The sequence below is a fragment of the Manis javanica genome, chromosome 13 (genome assembly GCF_040802235.1).
Source record: "Manis javanica isolate MJ-LG chromosome 13, MJ_LKY, whole genome shotgun sequence".
NCBI classification, from domain to species: domain Eukaryota; kingdom Metazoa; phylum Chordata; class Mammalia; order Pholidota; family Manidae; genus Manis; species Manis javanica.
The window spans coordinates 99,220,926-99,238,419 of NC_133168.1; the positions used below are offsets into that span (position 1 = coordinate 99,220,926).

General features: G+C 62.1%; 2 protein-coding genes across 4 annotated transcripts in view; both read right to left on the bottom strand.

Moving 5' to 3' along the window:
• Positions 1-994: 994 nt before the first annotated feature.
• Positions 995-13,053, bottom strand: CACTIN (cactin, spliceosome C complex subunit). The gene is made up of 10 exons (XM_037018389.2): positions 12,839-13,053; positions 10,254-10,725; positions 7,806-7,901; positions 7,413-7,558; positions 6,945-7,107; positions 6,753-6,867; positions 3,927-4,119; positions 3,174-3,296; positions 2,790-3,085; positions 995-2,350 (listed from the first exon to the last, which is right to left on the bottom strand). Exons 1-10 carry the CDS (start codon positions 13,003-13,005, stop codon positions 1,860-1,862), a joined length of 2,262 nt encoding a protein of 753 aa, XP_036874284.2. The 5' UTR covers positions 13,006-13,053; the 3' UTR covers positions 995-1,859.
• Positions 13,054-14,672: 1,619 nt separating this feature from the next.
• PIP5K1C (phosphatidylinositol-4-phosphate 5-kinase type 1 gamma) overlaps positions 14,673-17,494 on the bottom strand; it is a 45,057-nt gene continuing 42,235 nt past the window's right edge. For all 3 annotated transcript variants that reach the window (XM_017653966.3, XM_017653964.3, XM_037018316.2), the window contains one exon: positions 14,673-17,282. In XM_017653966.3, coding sequence (XP_017509455.3) covers positions 17,280-17,282 — 3 coding nt within the window. In that variant the 3' untranslated portion in view covers positions 14,673-17,279. The remainder of the gene's footprint in view (positions 17,283-17,494) is intronic.

Genomic DNA, 17,494 nt, shown 5'->3' on the forward strand with positions numbered 1-17,494 from the left:
TTTCCCCAAATGGGCATTAATGCTGTTGTGTAGGGCGGGCGTGAGGTCCAGATAATGCCAGTTACAGGCCAGGCTACGGCCATCACCGCCAGCCCGTGCAGGGCCTGCTCATCTTATGACTGGGTACCCAGCTAGGCGCCGAGTCCCTCCTGGGTCTGCCCTAGACTCAACCCTGCTGCCAGGGGATGGTCCTATTTGCAGTGACAGCGATACAGGCCACGGATCAACAGGCAGCAGCTGCCTGGAGGATGCTAAGCCTGCTCTGGCGATCAGCACCCGGTGAATGAGGTCTGTCACGGGCTCTCAAAGGGATGGGTGAGGCGTGTGCACTGCCCTAACTGGTGTTCATCCTGGCCCGGGCCGGCTGGGGGGGCCAGGGTCTGCAGCAGGGAGACGGTGCCCCTCAACCAGAGGCGCTTTCCCGCCAAGTCCCCAGGCATCACTGTCTAGGACACGACCACTGCTGTGTGAGCCTGTGTCAGGTGGGGCCAGTGGAGGCCTGCGCCGTGCCAGAGGCTCCTGGCACGCTGACGTAACGAGTGGCCTGGGGAGACTGTCAGCCGTGGCACTATGGACACTGGGGTCAGGTCATTCTCCGGGTGACTAACCCTGGCCCCCACCCACTCAATGCCAGGTGCACACCGTCATGCTGCCACAAGTCTCTGGGTGGTGCCGAGCAACATCCCCTGGCCAGGGTGAGCAGCTACTCACCTCCCAGGACCCAGGTTTGAGTCTGGAGCATTTAGGATGGTGCCCTCCCTGCAGGGGGCAAGGCCAATGGGCTCGGGCAAAGGTGCAGGAGGCCTGGGGGCAAGAAGCTTCCGGAGGACCCGTGGGGGCCATTCACGTGTTGTGGCTGTTTTAAAAGGTCTTCCGGGTTGTTTGGTAGATCAGCTGTGATAGACGTGCTGTCGTGATTTAAGGCGCTGCGATAGGGACAGGTGGGTGTGGGGTGCAGGCACTCTGCAATGTCTGCATTTCCAAACATCTGAAATTATTCTAAAATAAAATGTATATTAAAAATTCATGCAAAGTTTTAGATCCATTAAATGAAAATAAACAAGATCTCTCTACTGCCCACCTAAAAGTCTTTTTAGAGAAACAACCTAAAATCATGTCCGGATGAAACGGGGCCTGGGTGGGGCTGTGTGAGGAGCTGGGTCCGGCTGAGGGCTGGAAATGCTGCCATACGAGTTGTTAAAAAAACACGGCCTGCCTAGAGGACTGACAGCCTGTGATGGGCGAGGTACCCCTATCAGCTCTCCCCACCCAGCATACAGGGGCGAGGGTGGGGCTGGGAAGGGGCCTGAGGGACGCCGCTGTCCTGGTTTGGTGGCCGCAGAAGGATGTCTCAGTGCCCCTGGGCTCCTGGGCCTGAGGGCTGATGACGGGCCCCCACACCCAGCACCGGGGGTGAGCTGGGGGGACCAGAGTTCGCCTGTCCCCAGAGGGTCTCTTCCGGAACGTGGACAGCAACACATGTCAAGCTCCCAGGAAGGCCGGCCTGGGAACGGGCTGGGCGCGGGGGTCTGCAGCTGCTGGCCAGGGCCCGGGGTTCCCGCTCCTGCAGGCCTGGCGCTCTCAGGCCCGCACTGCAGGGGTTGGGCCCTGGTCCACCCACCTGGACAGGGAGATCGTGACTCTTGCCGAGTTCCCTGGGCCCCTCCCGTGTGTCATCTGGCCAGCCTGTCCCGTACACCCCTCACCACTCCGAGGCAGGTTCCACGGTGACCCTGGTTGGCACAGCGGAAAGTGGCGGTTGGTGACCGGAAGGCCCAGCCTGAGGTGGACGTGAACCAGGCGACAGTCCCACAGTCCCTCGTTTGTCAGGTGGCAGGCGGTCCGGAGGAGCTGGGCCATCAGCGCCGGTAGCGGTAGCGCTTGAAGTGGAACCAGAGCTGGAAGATGCCGTTGGCGAACTGGCAGCGGAAGCCGTGGCGGTGGGAGTACTCCCACTCGCGGCTGACGATCTTGAAGGCGATGTCCTCGTAGGGCGGCCCGGCATGGAAGCGCAGCGTGGCGAAGTCCTTGCTGTCCGCGCAGGCCTCCAGGAAGTACTCGGGCGTGGAGCGCTTGTCGATGAGGTCGGGGTAGAAGATGTTGAACTTGTAGCCCTGCACGATCTTGGGCGGCGGGTTGTCGAAGTCGTAGTGCGTCTGGTTGTACTTGTTCCACTCGAAGCCCGTGTGCACGCGGTTGAAGAAGCGCGGCTTGCGCGGCCGGTACTTGTCCGCCCACAGGTAGGCCTTGCCCGTCAGCGGCATCTCCACGCTGAACTGCGCCTCATTCTGGCCCATGCCCTCCTTGGCTCGCCGGAAGAAGATGTCCTCTGCGCTCTCGCTGGCATCGCCTGCAGGAGAGGTGACCACTCTGTGCCTCACACAAGGCACCAGAGGCTTGTGGTGGCCCAGGCGCATGGGGTGAGCAGGCCCCGGCCCCCACTGTGCCCTCCCTGCACCCCGCCACAGCTCATCTATGCCCACCACCCTGTGTGGGCACCGTGTCCCCTGCTGAGTGGCAACAGAGCCTGGGGGTTAGAGACCCTCAGCGGGCCTGGACAGGGGCCTTCTGGGGCCATTGTTCTGTACTCAGAACAGCCACCCTTGGAGGCTGCAAATGAGGGGCCCAACGAGCTCAGCAGGGCCAGGCACAGGGGGCAAGCCCACGCCCCTGGCCCCGATCACTGCGTGGGAATGAAGAGACAAGGAAGCAAGTTGTAGAATGTGGGCGCCACAAACCCCGGGGAGAGCCACCGGGGCGAGGACCCGTGAGCCCCGCCCCCACCGCACCTGTGACCTGGAGCTGCTGCCGCGACAGCTGCAGGCGTTGCAGGTCCTCCTCGGGCTCCAGCACGTGGGCGTCCAGTGGCAGCTCGTGGGCTGTGAGCAGCCGGGGGCTGTACTTGCCCGCGTCATAGTCGTCCAGGCTCTGCTGGATCAGGTCCTCCTCCATGAGCACGGCCTCCCCGTCCCCGTCGGCGTCAGCCTCGCCCTCCGTGGGCGCCGCTCCCTCCGCCTCTGGCTCGGCAGCGCCGCCCTCCGAGGAGGGCCCGGGTGGGGTCGGGGCCAGCTCCTCGGGCTCCGGGCTGCGAGGGGAGAGGGCTGTGGGCCGGGCCGGGCTGGCAGGACGCTGCCCGTGGCCCTGCCGAGGTCCAGGCGGGGCGGGCGGCCTACCTGCAGCTGGGGGAGCGTGGCTCCGGCTTGAGGATGGGGAACAGCGGCTCGCTCTCCACGCCCTGCTCCTGCTTCAGCTTGTACAGCTTCTGCCGCAGCACGTCCTGGTGCCGCTCGCGGAGCCTGGAACGCAGGCGGCTGGTGAGGCTAGCCCTGGGCAGGGCGCACTGCCTGCCCCCGGGGCCTTTCTCATGCCCCTCCTTCGGGAGCAGGCTGAGCGCAGCCAGTGGCCATGGCACAGGCTGGGGCCCTGTCTAGGCATGGCAAGCCCAGGGTCAAGGTTTTGGCCACAAGGACAATGGGCCTTGGGGTCACAGACGCTGGAAAACTGTCCCACGGCCAAGGGACAAGTCCCTGTACAGAGTGTTTATGTGCAGGCATGACCTGGCCACCAGGCTGCCTGGAACAGGATGTGCAGTAGTCGACCATAACCTCAGCGGCCACCGCACGGTCAGCTCAGCTAGCGCAGACGGGCACTGTGTTCACGCAGCGGAGCCAAGCATGCCGAGAATTTGTACACAGAGGGTGGAGGCAGCGGGAGGCAGGGACAGGCGACCTTGGGCCTTCCTGTGATGCAGCTGACCCCGGGAACAAGGCCGGCCGCTCCTTAAGGCCGGAAGGAAGGTGGCCCAGCTGCTGGAGGCCCACCCTGGATGGGGGGGCGCTGGCCTGGGGAGCTCCCTGAGATTACTTAGGAGTGGCTGCCCCGCCGGCCTGGGAGGGCCCCCGAGCCGCCCAGGCCCCAGCACTGACCTGGCACGCGCCATGTGGGCACGGAGCTGCTGCAGCAGGCTCTCCCAGTAGCCCATGTCCAGGTTGGGGCCCCCAGCACGGATCTTGCCCTCAATGCCCTGGAAAATGACCTGCAGCTGGCTGTACGTCTTCCCCTTGAAGACCGACTGCACGTCAGAGCTGACCGAGGCGTTGACCCCCTCTCGCCGCTCGCCTGCAGTGGGAAGGGGCCGTTCAGCACTGGGCTGGGGCCAGGCTCTCTCCCCTCTTCATTCCCCTTCCCCAATTCTGGCCTCCCGACGGCCCTTACTCTTCCCTGGCCTCTGGCTCACCCCTGAGCCTGGCTGAATCCTAACACATTGAGATGGTGACAGGCATGGACGATGGCCAGGGTGGCTCTGGCTCCCTGACCCTGGGGGAGGCCAGGCAGGCATTTCTCAGCCCCTCTGTGGGTAAGTCTGACCCGCACGGAGGGTGCTCCCTGCCGCAGGGAGTCCTGCTGTCCAGGGACAAACAGGGGACCCTGTGCCAGCCTCCATCATGGGCTGGGGGCTTGCATCCATGGCCCTCCCCTCCACACTGAGAGGCCCCTGAAGGCAGGGCCGGTGCCGCCTGCTCCAGCCTGCCTGCTGTGCTCAGACACACCCAGGCCCGCCCCTGCCCCAGCGCCGTGGCACACGCTCGTCACCAGCAACATCTTCTCCCATCCAGGTTGCCTCCGAGATGCCCCGTCACGGGTCCTTGGTGAGCGTCCCTTCACCTGGGCAGCCTTCCTGACTACCAGTTCGCACCCCCTGGCCTGGATGCCTGGTTTGGGGCTCCCGGGGGAAGGCAGAGACCTTGCTGGGCTCTGGCTGTGGTTGCCCACAGGGCCCAGAACACAACTGCTGAGGAATGCCAGGGTGGACAACCACCTGGTGCTCCCTGTTAGAAAGCTGGCTTCTCCAACCCCTGCCACTGGACAGAGGGTCACAGCTGGCCAGACGGGATCAGGAAGGACTCAGCATCCAGAGACCCAGGACATGCGGCCAGTCCTGGACTTGGGGGCAGACCTGTGGGGCCGGCAAGCCAGCCACAGTCTACAGCAAGGGGGCCGCACCCTGCCAGGTGAAGCCACCTCCTCAGAACTATGGGTGAAAACTGAGACCTAAGCAGACACCCCCTGGGGCCGCTCCCGAGGCAGCTGGGTGCCACTAAGCCACATTTAAACAGCAGGTGTCAGGTCTTGGCACCACCCCATGCCCCCAGGAGAGCACTCCTGGAGCACCGGGGTGGGGGCAGTGAGGGGAGTCCAGGCGGGGGAAGGCATCTCCCCAGAGACCCTCTCTGGGGGGATCCACCGGGAGTGGTAATGGGGAGCCTGCAGGGGAGGACAAAGGGGAATCTGTTTCCACTGTCTACTGCATGCCCTGGACAGTTAGAACGGAGATGTGGCGGTTCCAGGAAGAGGGGCTCCCCCCAGGAGTGCCGGGAAGCCCAGCCAGTGGGGACAGGCGAGACCCAGGGCCTGGGCGAACCCCTGACATGTCTGGCCACCCCAAAGTCAGCCAGGGGGCCAGGTGGGTGGTGGACCCGGGCCACCAATGATGCCCGGCCGAGGCCACAGCGTCGCGCGTCAGACACTGTTCCCAGCGCCAGGACAACTAGCCACACGTTTCTCTTCCCATGAATCCCCCTGAAGGTGTCTTATGCCCACGTGATGAAGGGACAGCAGGGCTCCGGGTAGGACGCCGAGCTGCTCAGGGGCCTTGATTTGCAACCAGAGCCATGCCCGCAGCTGCCACTCTCCGTGGCCCCATGGTGCTCCCCCAATCAGCTCCACACCCAGCCCCGCTGCCACCAGAGGGGACGCCTGCATCTCCCGCATGCGGTCCCCAGAGCACAGGGCACGCCCTGCCTAAGAGGACCCAGAGAGACAAAACCCAGTGTGAGACGTTCCTCCTTCTCCCGAGAAGAAGGGCGCGGCCACCCACGCTGCTTGCGCGGCCCAGGACATCTGCAGAGGCTCGGGGGACGGCGGGCGGTCGTGCGCCCTCGCCGCTGCACATGGCTGGCAGCTGCCGCCCGAGTGTGAGCAGTGGAAGCACAGAGCACAGTGAGCGGGGCCTGAGGCCCATGGGCACTGGGCGTTGTCAAAGCCGGTGGCTTCCCGGGGTGGGGTGCAGTGGGGGGGACTGCGGACTGCGGTTGGTTATAAGCTGCTAGAACCACAGTTCCCACCCAGGCTGACTCCACCACAGGGGGGGTGTCTGGGGACATCTGTGGTTGTCCTGACTGTGGCACTCTGGCACTGAGTAGGTTGGGGCCAGAGAGGCTGCCCCCCCCCCCGGAGAACCCAGCCGCATCCAGAGCACCCAGCACAAGAAAGCCCGCTTTGGAGCCCGTTCCCCTCGCGACTATGTGCGCCCAGTCTTTCTGACAAATAGGACATTATTTGGGAAAAGAATGCTGGGGTCTCAGGGCTGTACTGGGGGCTGCTCTGAACAGACCTCTGCCTGGGCAAATACTTGAAACCCAGAAAACACTCCCATGGGAGCCACTCCCAGAGCAGCCAGGCGTGGCCCAGAAACCAAGTAAATGAGGCCAACGGGCTTGGTACTGCGCCTGAGTCCTCATCCTGGCGGGAGAGGCGCCCACCCACAGGCGGCTGCTCCTGCAGCCCGGTGCTGCCCCCTGGTGGCTCCCAGGGAGGCCCCAGCTGGGGACACTGCGGCCTGCACAAAGCCCGAGGCTCCCCATGGAACCCTTGGGCCAGGGTGGCTCCAGCAGACCCAGACGTGTGCCCTGGGGAACCACCGGGGGACGGCTTTTGGTGTCCCCGGCTGGGATGGCGCTGGCCCTGGGTACCTGGCCCCTTGCCCGAGGCTTCCAGCTTGCGGAGCTTGGAGATCTCGTCCTCCGTGATGGTGGTCATGTCCCGCCAGAAGTCCACGTTCTTGCCTTGCTCGAGCTCCATGTACACCTGGGCGGGGGTGCGAGCAGCACGGTAAGGACCTCTCCCGGAGGCGGGCAGTGGCGCGGGCAGGGGCTGGGCGGTACCTGGATGTCCTCCAGCAGGTCCTCCATGTCGGCCACGGTGAGCCCGTTGAGGAACGTGTAGGGCTCGTGCATCTCCACGGCCAGGTCGTCGTCCTCGGCGCTGATGTACTTGGCCAGCAGGTCGATGGGCTTGGCCCGCCCGTCCCGGATGCGGATCTTGGAGCTGCCGGGGAGCAGGGGCAGGGTCAGAGCCTGGGCGGGTGGCATTCAGACGCCCCCTCGGCACCCAGCTCAACAGGGGAGGAGGGACACCTCAGTGACAGGCACAGTGAAGGAAGCAAGGACAGAGCACTGGGCGTACGCAGCGGGGGCCAGAAGGGGGGTGGGAAAGGGGCTCCCCAGGAGGCTGCGGGTGGGGACCTGAAGGGCGGCAGGGAGAGGCAGGGTGGCGGGCTCCAGGCCGGGCGGGCGGTGAGTGCAAAGGCCCTGGGGCGGGCAAGCTGGGAGGACGTGGGGGCGGGGCCGCACCGCAGCTTGGCCTGCTGCAGGTGGAAGTTGTCCTCCTGCTCCTCCCACGTCTTGAAGTGCTCGGCCTCCTTCTCCCGCTGCAGCATCTCCAGCTCCTGCTCGCGCATGGCCTTCTCCCGCTCCCGCTCCAGACGCAGCTGCTTGACCTGGGGCACGGGGAGCACAGGGCTGGGACGGCTGGGCGCTGGCGGCTCTGAGCAGCCGGCCCTGCACCTCAGGCCGTGGGGCCCCGTGGAGCGGGGGGGGACCCCACCCCAGCCGGCTGGCCCCTCGGACAGACCCCAGGGCAGGAGAAGTGGTCCGCAGTGGCCAGTCCAGTGGCCTGACCGGACGCCCCTGCACGCCCTGCCGGCCAGCCGGGCCCCCCCACCCCACCCCGAGCTGTGCGCCCACCTTCTGCAGCTCCAGCCGGTTGTCCTCCTGGATCCTCTTGTTCCGCTCCTTCAGCTCCTTCTCCTCCAGGTGGCCGATCCCCTTCTTCTCCAGGGCCTGGAAGGGCCAATCCCGTGCCCACTGAGCAGGTGCACCCACACCCATCCGCCCCAGGGCGCTGGCACCACCCTCGGGGTGCCTCCCCGGCTCGGCCGCGGTCACAGGTGGGGAGCAAGGCCGAGAGCGCTGACCCACCCTGGCCACAGGGTCCCCGGATACCGGCAGAACTGACTCAATACGACCCCGTGTTATAGCGCAGCCCTCACTGGTGTGAGATGGACTCATACACAGGGCACGGAAGCCCCCCGCCCCTGTGGGACTCACAAATACCACCCGCAAGGGGTCCCACAAGGACCACTGACTCGTTCTACACAATAGCCTGCAGCACCTCCGTGCGGCTTTCCAGGCCGCTGTGGGTCAGGCCCCGCTGCATGTGGGTGCGGTGGGGTGGCAGGTGGACAGGAGGGGGAGCCTGGAGCACGGTGAGGTCACCCACCTGCCCTCGCTGGCGGAGGGTGTCGGGCACAGCCCTGGGTCCTGTGGACACCCTGACACCACCTCAGCACTGCTGCCTGGGTTGGGTGCTGAGCCCACACCTCTGACTCCAAGGGTTGTTCACGGATCCCCAGCCCATCCCCGAAAAAGCACAGCTTTTTGTTCTGGCTCAGGGCCATCCCTTGGGGCCTGGGATGCTGTCCGTGGATTAACAGTGCCCGCACAGCTCACCTCTGCACAGAATGGCAGCAGAGGGCATGGCCTGCGAGCCGGGCAGCCCAGTTCAAACCCCAGCCCTGCCACTCGGGAGTGGAGTGGCCTGAGGCTGGCGAGGCTGCAGTGGGACGTGGACACACAGGAGCAGTGAATGGCACCTGGCACAGAGTGTGCACTGATGTCCAGTGCCGTGACTGCCCACCCAGCCAGCCCAGTGGGCCCGAGGACGCCGGCCATGCCATTGTCCTGGGTAGCGCTCCCCGGACTGGACCCCACCTGCCCATCAAAGGAGGAAGCCCTCTGAGGGGTGCACTCCCCAGGGGCAGTCTAGGTGCTGACCAGCTTGTCAGGGAAGCGCCCGAACACTCCGACGTGCGCCTCTGCCAGACCACAGCAAGCTCATTCACTCGGCGCTACTGTGTGTCAGGTTGAGCTCAGGGTTCGCCCGGGGCTTCCAGTCTGGCAGAGATCACACCTTATAAATCATGGCAGGCACTTAGACGTCACTTTGCAACATGACCTTTGTGGACTGCTCACGTTAAGCTGCGGTGGCCATGCACCCGCCCTCCTGTGCTCTTCTGCAAGCTTCACAAACTTACTTATTTACAGCTTGTCTCCCCCATGAGGCTGCTGACCCCAGAGACCCAGGGTCCCTGCCTCTCTCACTCACTGACCAGGCTGGGCCCACCTGTATGCAGCCCCTGCAGGCAGACAACACACATCAGCGAAGTGCTAGGGTGGGAGATCTCGGCAGTGCCTCGGTGAAAAGGGCACGGGGGCAGGGGGGCCGAGGGGCCAGGAAGGCCTCTCAGAAGAGGCCACAGGGCGGCGGTGATCTGAATGGTAAGAGCCACGGGTGGCGAGGCATGCTCTGGGCAGAGGGGAGGCGAGTGCAAAGGCCCCATGTGTTCGAGACAACAGCAAGGCACCGTTTGGAGCACAGGCCACGCACGAGGGTGCCACGGTGCCCACCTGTTCTCAGCCCCACAGCCCAGGGGCACCGTGTTGGATTGAACTATGTCCTCCAAAGGGACAGGTCCATGTCCCAACCCCGGAAGCTGTGTGACCTCCTTGGCAGATAGGCACCCTGCAGATGCGACTTGGTAAGACGAGTCACATGGGAGCCAGGCAGCCCTAAGCCAGTGGTGGCTGGTGCCCAGGTAAGAGGGAAGTGCAGACACAGACCAAGGCGGTGGCCGCGTGAAGACACAGAGGGCAGCCAGCCAGCCACATGATGATGGAGCAGATGGGCGTGGGGCAGCTACAGGCCGAGGGCTGCCAGGACCCACTGGCTGCTGGGAGGCAAGGAAGGTTCTCCCTAGATCCTCCACGCAGACCGCGGCTCTACCGGCACTTGACTCTGGATTTCTGAGAAGTTCTGTGGTATTAAGCCACGTGCCCAGGGCCATGGCTGGCGGGGAAGTGACTGGTGCACGATCTTCATCTGGAGAACGAGGTGGCAGCCGGTTTTTAGGGCAAAGAGTGACTGGAAGTTTACACCACAAGGGAGGTGCGGCAGGAACCGCTGGCTGAAGCCGGTGTGTGTGTGCAAGTAGATCCTAACGGCAAAGGGCCCCCTGGAGACGTGCACAAAGACACGTCTCTTGAAACAAGCTGTAAAGGGCACACACCGCAGAGACTGTCGGGGAGGCAAGAGGGACGGGCGAGCATGCGCGCCACACAGCCGGCCGGGCTCACCTTGTTCCAGATGAAGGTGCCCAGGAGGTTGTTGTCGCCGAAGGGGTTGTCGGTGTTGGTGTAGCCCATGTACTCCTCCCCCCAGCCCATCTTCTCCCGCTTCTTCCTCTCTTTGGCCTCCTTCTTGGCCAGCCGCCGGGCCCGCTTCTCCTCAGGCGTCTCGAAGGCCTTCATCAGCTCCTCCTGCTGTCTCCTCTCCTCACGCAGCCGCAGCCGCTCACGCAAGCTCTGCTCGTGGCTCAGGGCTGCCGCCTCCCGCGGGCTCTGGGGACGGTCTGGGGACGCTGAGCTGCACGCCGAGGAGCCCGGGGACCAGGAGCGTGTCCGCTGGCGGTGGGCCCACCGGCCCTGCTGTCGCTGCACACCGCCAGAGTCAGACCGGGAGGACCTGTCCCGTGAGCACCATCGGGGTGGCGGGGGGCTCCGGCTCCGCCTCCCTTGCCGCTGCCACTGTTCCTCCTCCGAATCCGGCCTGCAGAGGGAATTGACAAAGGTCTGCTTACTGCCTGCTGGTCAGTCACTTGTTTGCAGTGCCAGGAACTGCACTAGGCTCTGGAGACACAGCAGTAGCCATCCATGGTCCCTGCCTTTGTGGGGCTCACATCAACAAGCAAACACAAGGTGACCTAGGGAGCGTGATGAGCCACAGAGGCTGGTGACGTGACTTGGCATTAGGAGACGGAGCGTCAGAGGCCTGGACAGGTCGCTCTGGGGGAAGCGGGCAGGAGCTCCAGGGAGATCTCGGAGAAAGTGGTGCAGGTCGTGGGCACAGCCAGAACAAAAGCACAGGGCAGGAGTTTACTTGGCGTGTTCCAGAAGCAGCCAGCATCCCGTAGCGCTGGAACACAGCAGTACTAAGCATAGGAACCAGAGGCCCTGACCTGTCCAAGGTGTCGAGGGAAGGCTGACAGGAGATGGTGGTGTTTTTAAACTGGTCCTTCCGGATGGGTAGGCATGAGCTGGAGTAAGACTGGCAGGAACAAAGAGCCAAGAAGGGCACTGTGAGCAGGGAACACAGTGTGCCAGCCCCAGGGATGAAGCCTTTAATGTCCAGGGGCCTCTGAACGTGGAGAGGAACCACCAAAGCTGTCTTTACTCTGTTAAGCACTCTACCTATTAAGCTTGTGCCGAAAGACTACACTCTGAAGACCAATCATCTTGGAGTCCTTAAATGTGACAAATTTATGCAAATTTTCATAAATGACATTGACTCTAATTTACCTAAGGTAGACAGTTTTTTAAATACTAGATTAATTCAAACATTAGAAAACAACAGACAAAAAAGATACAAAGATAATAAATAACAAGACTTATCGCTACACATGAACCAATCTTAAACTTCAACTCCAGGCGCTTAACCCAGGCAAACTTTTTATGTAAAGAGCCAACATGTCTACAGGACAATTACCTGCCTCTGCTGCTGTCATCCCACTGCAGCCATGGACAGATGTGAACTAATGGGCGTGGCTGTATCCCGATAAACTTTTATTTTGGAATACCAAAGTCTGAGTGCTTTTGAGTATTCCATATAATTTTTACATGTCATGAAATTCTGTTCTTCTTTTGACTTTTTTCCTCACTGTTTAAAAATGTAGAAACTATTCTTGGTTCACAGGCTGTAGTTTGGGAAGCCCTGATTTAAATTATTATTTCTGTTCTGCCTCTTGTAACGCTGTGGAATTCCTGGGAAGCAATGACCTCACAAGACTCAAGACCACCTTCTCAAACCCAGAGGGTGACCAGCTATGTCTGGCTATGGCGTGAACAGGTTGGCGGGCTGGGGGCCAATGCATGTCTGGAGAGGCCCCACGGAGATGTTGGAGGACACAGGTGAGGAAACCTCGGCCACAGCGGGGCAGAGACTGGCCTGAGTGCCACAGCCAGTTATGGGCTGAGGTGGCAGGGGGACCCCGGTCTGGCCAGGTGTCCCATTTCCAGAAGAAAAGGACTGTGGGCCATGGGTAAGCTTAGACCAGGTCTTAAGTAAATAGTTCTGCCACTTGTCATCAACAGTTCTTCCCTCTCACGCCCCACTTACATTGGTAAGTGTCACCCCTACTTCCGAAATCCCTCTCAAATCTACCCACTGGGCCTCCCACAGCCCCCCTCTTGTGAAGGCCGCCAACATCTGTTGCCTAGGTTACCGTACCACGTTTCTCCTCACTGGTAAGCAAGCACCTGCCTACCCCCAGCCCCTTCTCCAGGCGAAAGCCAGAGGGAAGTCCTCCACAGTAAGTCAGACCCCATCACGCCGTTCAAAACCCTCTCATGGCCCCCTACTTCCCCCTCGGATAACGGCCTAGCCCTTCACCGCCGTACCCAAGGCTCTACGTTACCTGGTCTCCGGTCACCTCTCGGACCTCACCTCCCACGGCCCCTCCGCCTCGCTCCCTGCGCTCCTTGCTGCCCCTCCAACCACCAGGCCCCTGCCTGGAACGCCTCTCGCTTTGCCTTCCCTACTTGGTTAATTCCTCCTCGTGCTCAGATGGCCCCTTCTCCAGGAAGCCCTCCCTGATTGACTCGAGGGTCTCCCGGCAACCCGAGGGCAGGCGACGGATGCCAGCGCCGCTCCCATAGCAACTCACCTGCGCTCATGGCTCCGCCGCCTCCGCCTGGGCCGTCTCTCGTCGTCCCGGCGCCGCCGTTTTCGTCGCCCATGGCTCCTGCTCCGGCTTCGGCTCCGACTCCCACTTCGCTGCCTTCGGTCCTTGCGACTCGCTGACCGCGAACGAGAGCGTGTATCCCGACCCATCGGGTGGGCCGGCGGGGGCTGGGCTGACACCAATATCCGGGGCCTGCGCCGGGGGCCTTCCTCATCTGCGGCGCGCGTCGGCTGCCCATCCGCGCCTGAGCCAGGATATAGGAACCCGTCCCGCGCCCCATCCCGCAGGGACTCCGGCGCCCCGCGGCCTACGCACCGCGCTCAAACGTGGCCCTCGTGTGGGCTCCTGCAGGACTGTCGTCTACAGGTTCGGGGACTTGCTCTTTAGGCATTGCGAGGGGCAGCCCCACGTGGGTCCAACCCTTAGGGGACCTGAGGCCCTGGGGGCGGAGCAAGGGCCGACCCGGAACTGTGAGTTGGGCGGAGCCTGGGACCAAGAAGCCGCGGCTCCGGGGGTGGGGTGGGGTGGAGTGGAGCCTGCGTGGGCGTGGCCTACGGGGCGTGGCCAACGGAAGGCGTGCCCTGGCAGCGAGGTTTCCCCCACTGCAGGTTCCGGCGCAGACCGCTCCAGGGGGCCAGGGATGGGAGCTGGCATGGAGACCGAAAAGCCTTAGCTGCTGGGCGGGTACCGTGTAACTCAGGGGTTAAGCTTTAAAGAAAACGCAAAACTTGCGGAACTCCCTGAGTTCTCCATCAACTCGTTTTATAGATGGGGAAACAGGCTCAGAGAGGGGCAGTCACCAGGGGTAAGGTGAAGCTGGGATTTGCACTTGGTGGTGCAGCCTTGGCCTGTGGGTGCTGGGGAGCCGCGGGAGGGTTTGGAGCAGAGGCAGATGAACAGGGGACGGGTCACGTGCTCCCTGCCCGACTGGTGGGAAGGACGGACTATAGATGGGCCAGACTGGAGGCAGGGAGATCTAGAGGACCCCAAAGTCCTGCTCTGAGCTCCTCTAGCCCAGCCCAGAGCATGGTACTTGATATTTTTATTTAATCTAACTCTCTAAAAGCTTATCTTAAAACCCAACCTCCTAATACCACTCTAAATGCTGTGTATGCTCTGCTTGGTGCCAAGGTGCAGGGTGGTGGCACAGAGGGGACCTTCTGATGGAAACATCAGAGGCCCATCTCCTATCACCCTTGATAACCCTGCCTGCCTTGGGACGTGTGTGGTCCCAGGGATGGGGTGGCCCAAAATGTGAGGGGAGCCCAGGACCCATGATTTTTAAAATGCAGATGCATCCTTTAGAGTATCTGAATACTAATCTTTGAACAGAAGGTAAGCACGTGCTTTCCAGATGGTGTGGGAGGCTAGTTGATAAACGGGCCGTGCTGTTGACGGGCCGTGCTGTTGTACATCTGCACCATGGCCAACACTGGGCTTCTGAGGTCTTGCTTACACACATGATCTTACTTCCAAAGCAGTGTTTCTCAAATTGGAAATCTAAGAAATATTTTCCCTCTGAAAGGGGTCCATGCATCACTCAATTTGGGCAATTCTGGCAGAATGAATACAAACTTTGCAGAGTGTTCTTTGGGGCTGGGCTGGGCTGCACTGATGTCAGAAGCTTTTCAAAGTTTTCTGAGCTGAATGGGAACCCGGAGCAGGCCACAGCTGCTATGGAAGGCATTTGGGTCTTGTCATCGTGGTTATTATCATTTTAAATCTTTCTAAGGTTTCTTCCTGGTCTCACTCAAAGTCAGTCCCTTAAACTCCCAACAGAACCACTGGAACATTCAGAGAGGCAGAGGTGGACCGATGCTTATTAACCGATTTATTAGAGAGATCTCTTCAACGTAAAAAGAGGGAGGGGGTTGGGGGCAGAGGTCTGAGACTGCATTCAAGTGCTACTGGGGCCAGCAGGGGCTGCACGGTTAGGGAGGCACCCCGGCTCTGGGTTTGAGCGAGCCGGCATCCTGTGGCCAAAGAGGCCAGGCTCTGGATTGTCACACACCAGACCACGGGGCTGAAGTAAGACACACAATGTTTGCAGTCTTGTTGTGTTTTGAAATCAATTCGGCCATAAAAACGAGATCGGGGTGGGGCAGGCAATGCAATTGGTCCCCCAGAGAAAGATGGTGGAGGGCACTTGTCCTGGGGCAGGGACTGAGGGGGGTCTGCAGTGGCAGTACCATGGCAAAGGACCCCATGGGGGATGGGGGTATTGCACTGAGCTGGGTAGCCGAGGCCAGGGTGGTGAGGAGGCAGAGGATGGAGGCCAGCACCACAGTCCAGACCCTGCTCATGTCCTGGGTGACCACAGCCAGAGATGAGTCACCAAGGAATGTACAGACTTCTATCCCGGGGGCAGCAGCAGCTGGGTGGGCCCCTGCGTTCCTCACCCAGGACCTGGGGAAGGCCATGAATTCGCTACACATTATAAATAAGGTCTGGCCTTCTGGCCCTGCCTGGAAAATGCGCAAACACCTCCCATCGGCACAGTCCGTGGACCACTTAGCATCTGTGTGACAGATCTCTGAAAAGGGACAAAGAATGCAGCCGACACACAACAGGTCCTCAAAAGGGTCTGGGTGACTGAATACGAGCACAGAAACGCTGTAACATCCAGGTTTGCACATTTTTCCTACAGGTCAGCATCCAATTGACGCCTTTTTTCCGTGGTGCACTCAGGAAGGCCTGATGGGCTTCACAGGCAGCTCCTCTCTTCGCTCTTGAAGCTGCGGGTGGCTGAGGGCACTCTAGGCGGGGGTCCCACAGCCTCAGGACCATGCCTGCCTGTGGCTCTGGTCGTCCCCATGGGCACACCAAGTCCCTGGTGCCAGCCAACATCAGCATATAGGTGGCACAGCCACCCTGCTAGTCATGGAGGTCCCAGATTCTCCTGGACTTCTGCCCGCTCAGACCACTCCCTGCTGGTGGGATTGGGCAGGGACAGACTAGCAGCTCAGCGGCGTGTGGCTGGGGCGCCTGCACACAGAGGCCGTCTGAAATGCAGGCCAGGATGCTTCCCGGGGTCTGGACAAATGCTCCTCGGCAGGAGGGAGGGGACGAGGCTTTGCTAGTCTGGGACGCCTGCAGGCTCATTCTGAGGGTCCTCGGGGCGCCTCCCTGGGGCCATGTGCTGGCGTCCCCAGCAGCCCTGCCCACAGGCAGCCTGGTTCTCTAGGGGAAAGGACGCAGCCAGGCTGGCAGATCTCCTGGGGCAGAGCAGCATGTGTGCAGCTTGCGGCAGACTCAACATCTCCCATGCCTGGGCCAGTGGCCTTTCCAGCTCCCTGGGGCTCACTGGAGAACAGGGGCTGGGGAGGAATTTTCCCAGAGGATGCGGCCTCCACTGCAGCAATGCCTGGGCCCCCTACCCCCGTGGTGGTCCACAGAGCGGGCAGGGGAAATCACTGCAAGTCACCTCTCTGGAGGTGGGCCTGCAGCTCTGTGCAGGCAGCAGAGCCCCTGCGAAGCCTCTGGACATGGCGGGGCCCTGGTGGCCACCCCATGGGGCAATGGGCGCAAGGTGGCTGTCACTGTTGAATATGACAAACCCAAAAGAAAGCATGTTTCATGAATATCTCCTCCTGGCCTTTCCCTGGCACGAGAGTCACCATCACTTGAAAAAGAGCAGATGCCTGCCACAGTCCTGGGGGTGCTCACGGGGGCGTCTGCTCTCTGGAGGCCCCATGGTCTGTGGCCCGGCCGCCCCCTCCCTTGGCTGGGCCCCCTCTGGATACTGAGCGGTCCACTTGGGGGAAGTCCACAGCCTGAGCTCCAGGGAGAGGGGGTGGCCACGTCCACCTGGCAGCTCCCGCTCACAAGTCACCTGGGAGGTGGCGATGGTGGGAGACAGACACTGAGAGACCAAAGGGGCTGGCAGGGTGGGCAGTTGCCCAAAGGCCCCCAGCCAGCCACACCCGAGGGGGACGTCTGGTGCCCAGCCCACAAGCCCGAGCCGAGGCCATCTGCCGGGCAGTCTCCGCACGTGCCCCGGGAACTCTCCCTCCGGGGCGCTTGTCCGCGGTGGAGGGCAGGGTGGGTGAACCAGGCAGGCCCTCACAGCCCACAGGCCTTGGACCCCCGCTCCGCACGTGCAGATGCAAAGAGCCGACAAGCACAGTGGAATGGAGTTTCTTTCTTCTTTCCTGGTATTTTTTTTTCCTTTTTCCTTTTCTAAAAAAGCACTTGTGTGCTGCTGTCTCTGTGCAAAGAGTAAGGACCCGAAATAAATACGTGACTGGAAACTCACGAAGGTTCACAGTATCACAGGCTAAGTAGTTGAGGGAAGCTGGGGCCGGGCGCGCGCCCGTCGCTCTGCAGCCCGGCGGTGGCGAGGGGAGGGCGTGGGCGCGCGGTCGGGCAGCGGCGAGGCAGGCTTCTCCCGGGCTCTGGGCCGAGCAGGGTGGCAGCGTAGAAACTACTGCAAGAAGCAAGAGGGGCAGGTGAGGGCACGGAGACTGGGGCGTCTCCCACCTGTCGGGCCTCCCGCGGCTGCTGCCACAGGAGGGACCCCAGGAGCCGTGACACAGGCCCCGAGGTGCTCACCCCACGGCAGCTGGCGGTCGGCCCAGGGCAGGGCTGCAGGCCGCCTGCCCCTCCGCCCCGGGTCTGTCTCCCCATCTGTCCCTGGGC

What these genes read in the sequence shown, in the direction of transcription:
- CACTIN (XM_037018389.2), bottom strand. Translation starts at nt 13,005, where the DNA reads ATGGGTCGGGATACACGCTCTCGTTCGCGGTCAGCGAGTCGCAAGGAC. An exon ending in CTGCAGCAGGCCAAGCTGCG is followed by an intron (nt 7,108 to 7,412) that starts GTGCGGCCCCGC and finishes GCTCCCCGGCAG; the next exon opens with CTCCAAGATCCGCATCCGGG. An exon ending in ACCTGCTGGAGGACATCCAG is followed by an intron (nt 6,868 to 6,944) that starts GTACCGCCCAGC and finishes ACCCCCGCCCAG; the next exon opens with GTGTACATGGAGCTCGAGCA.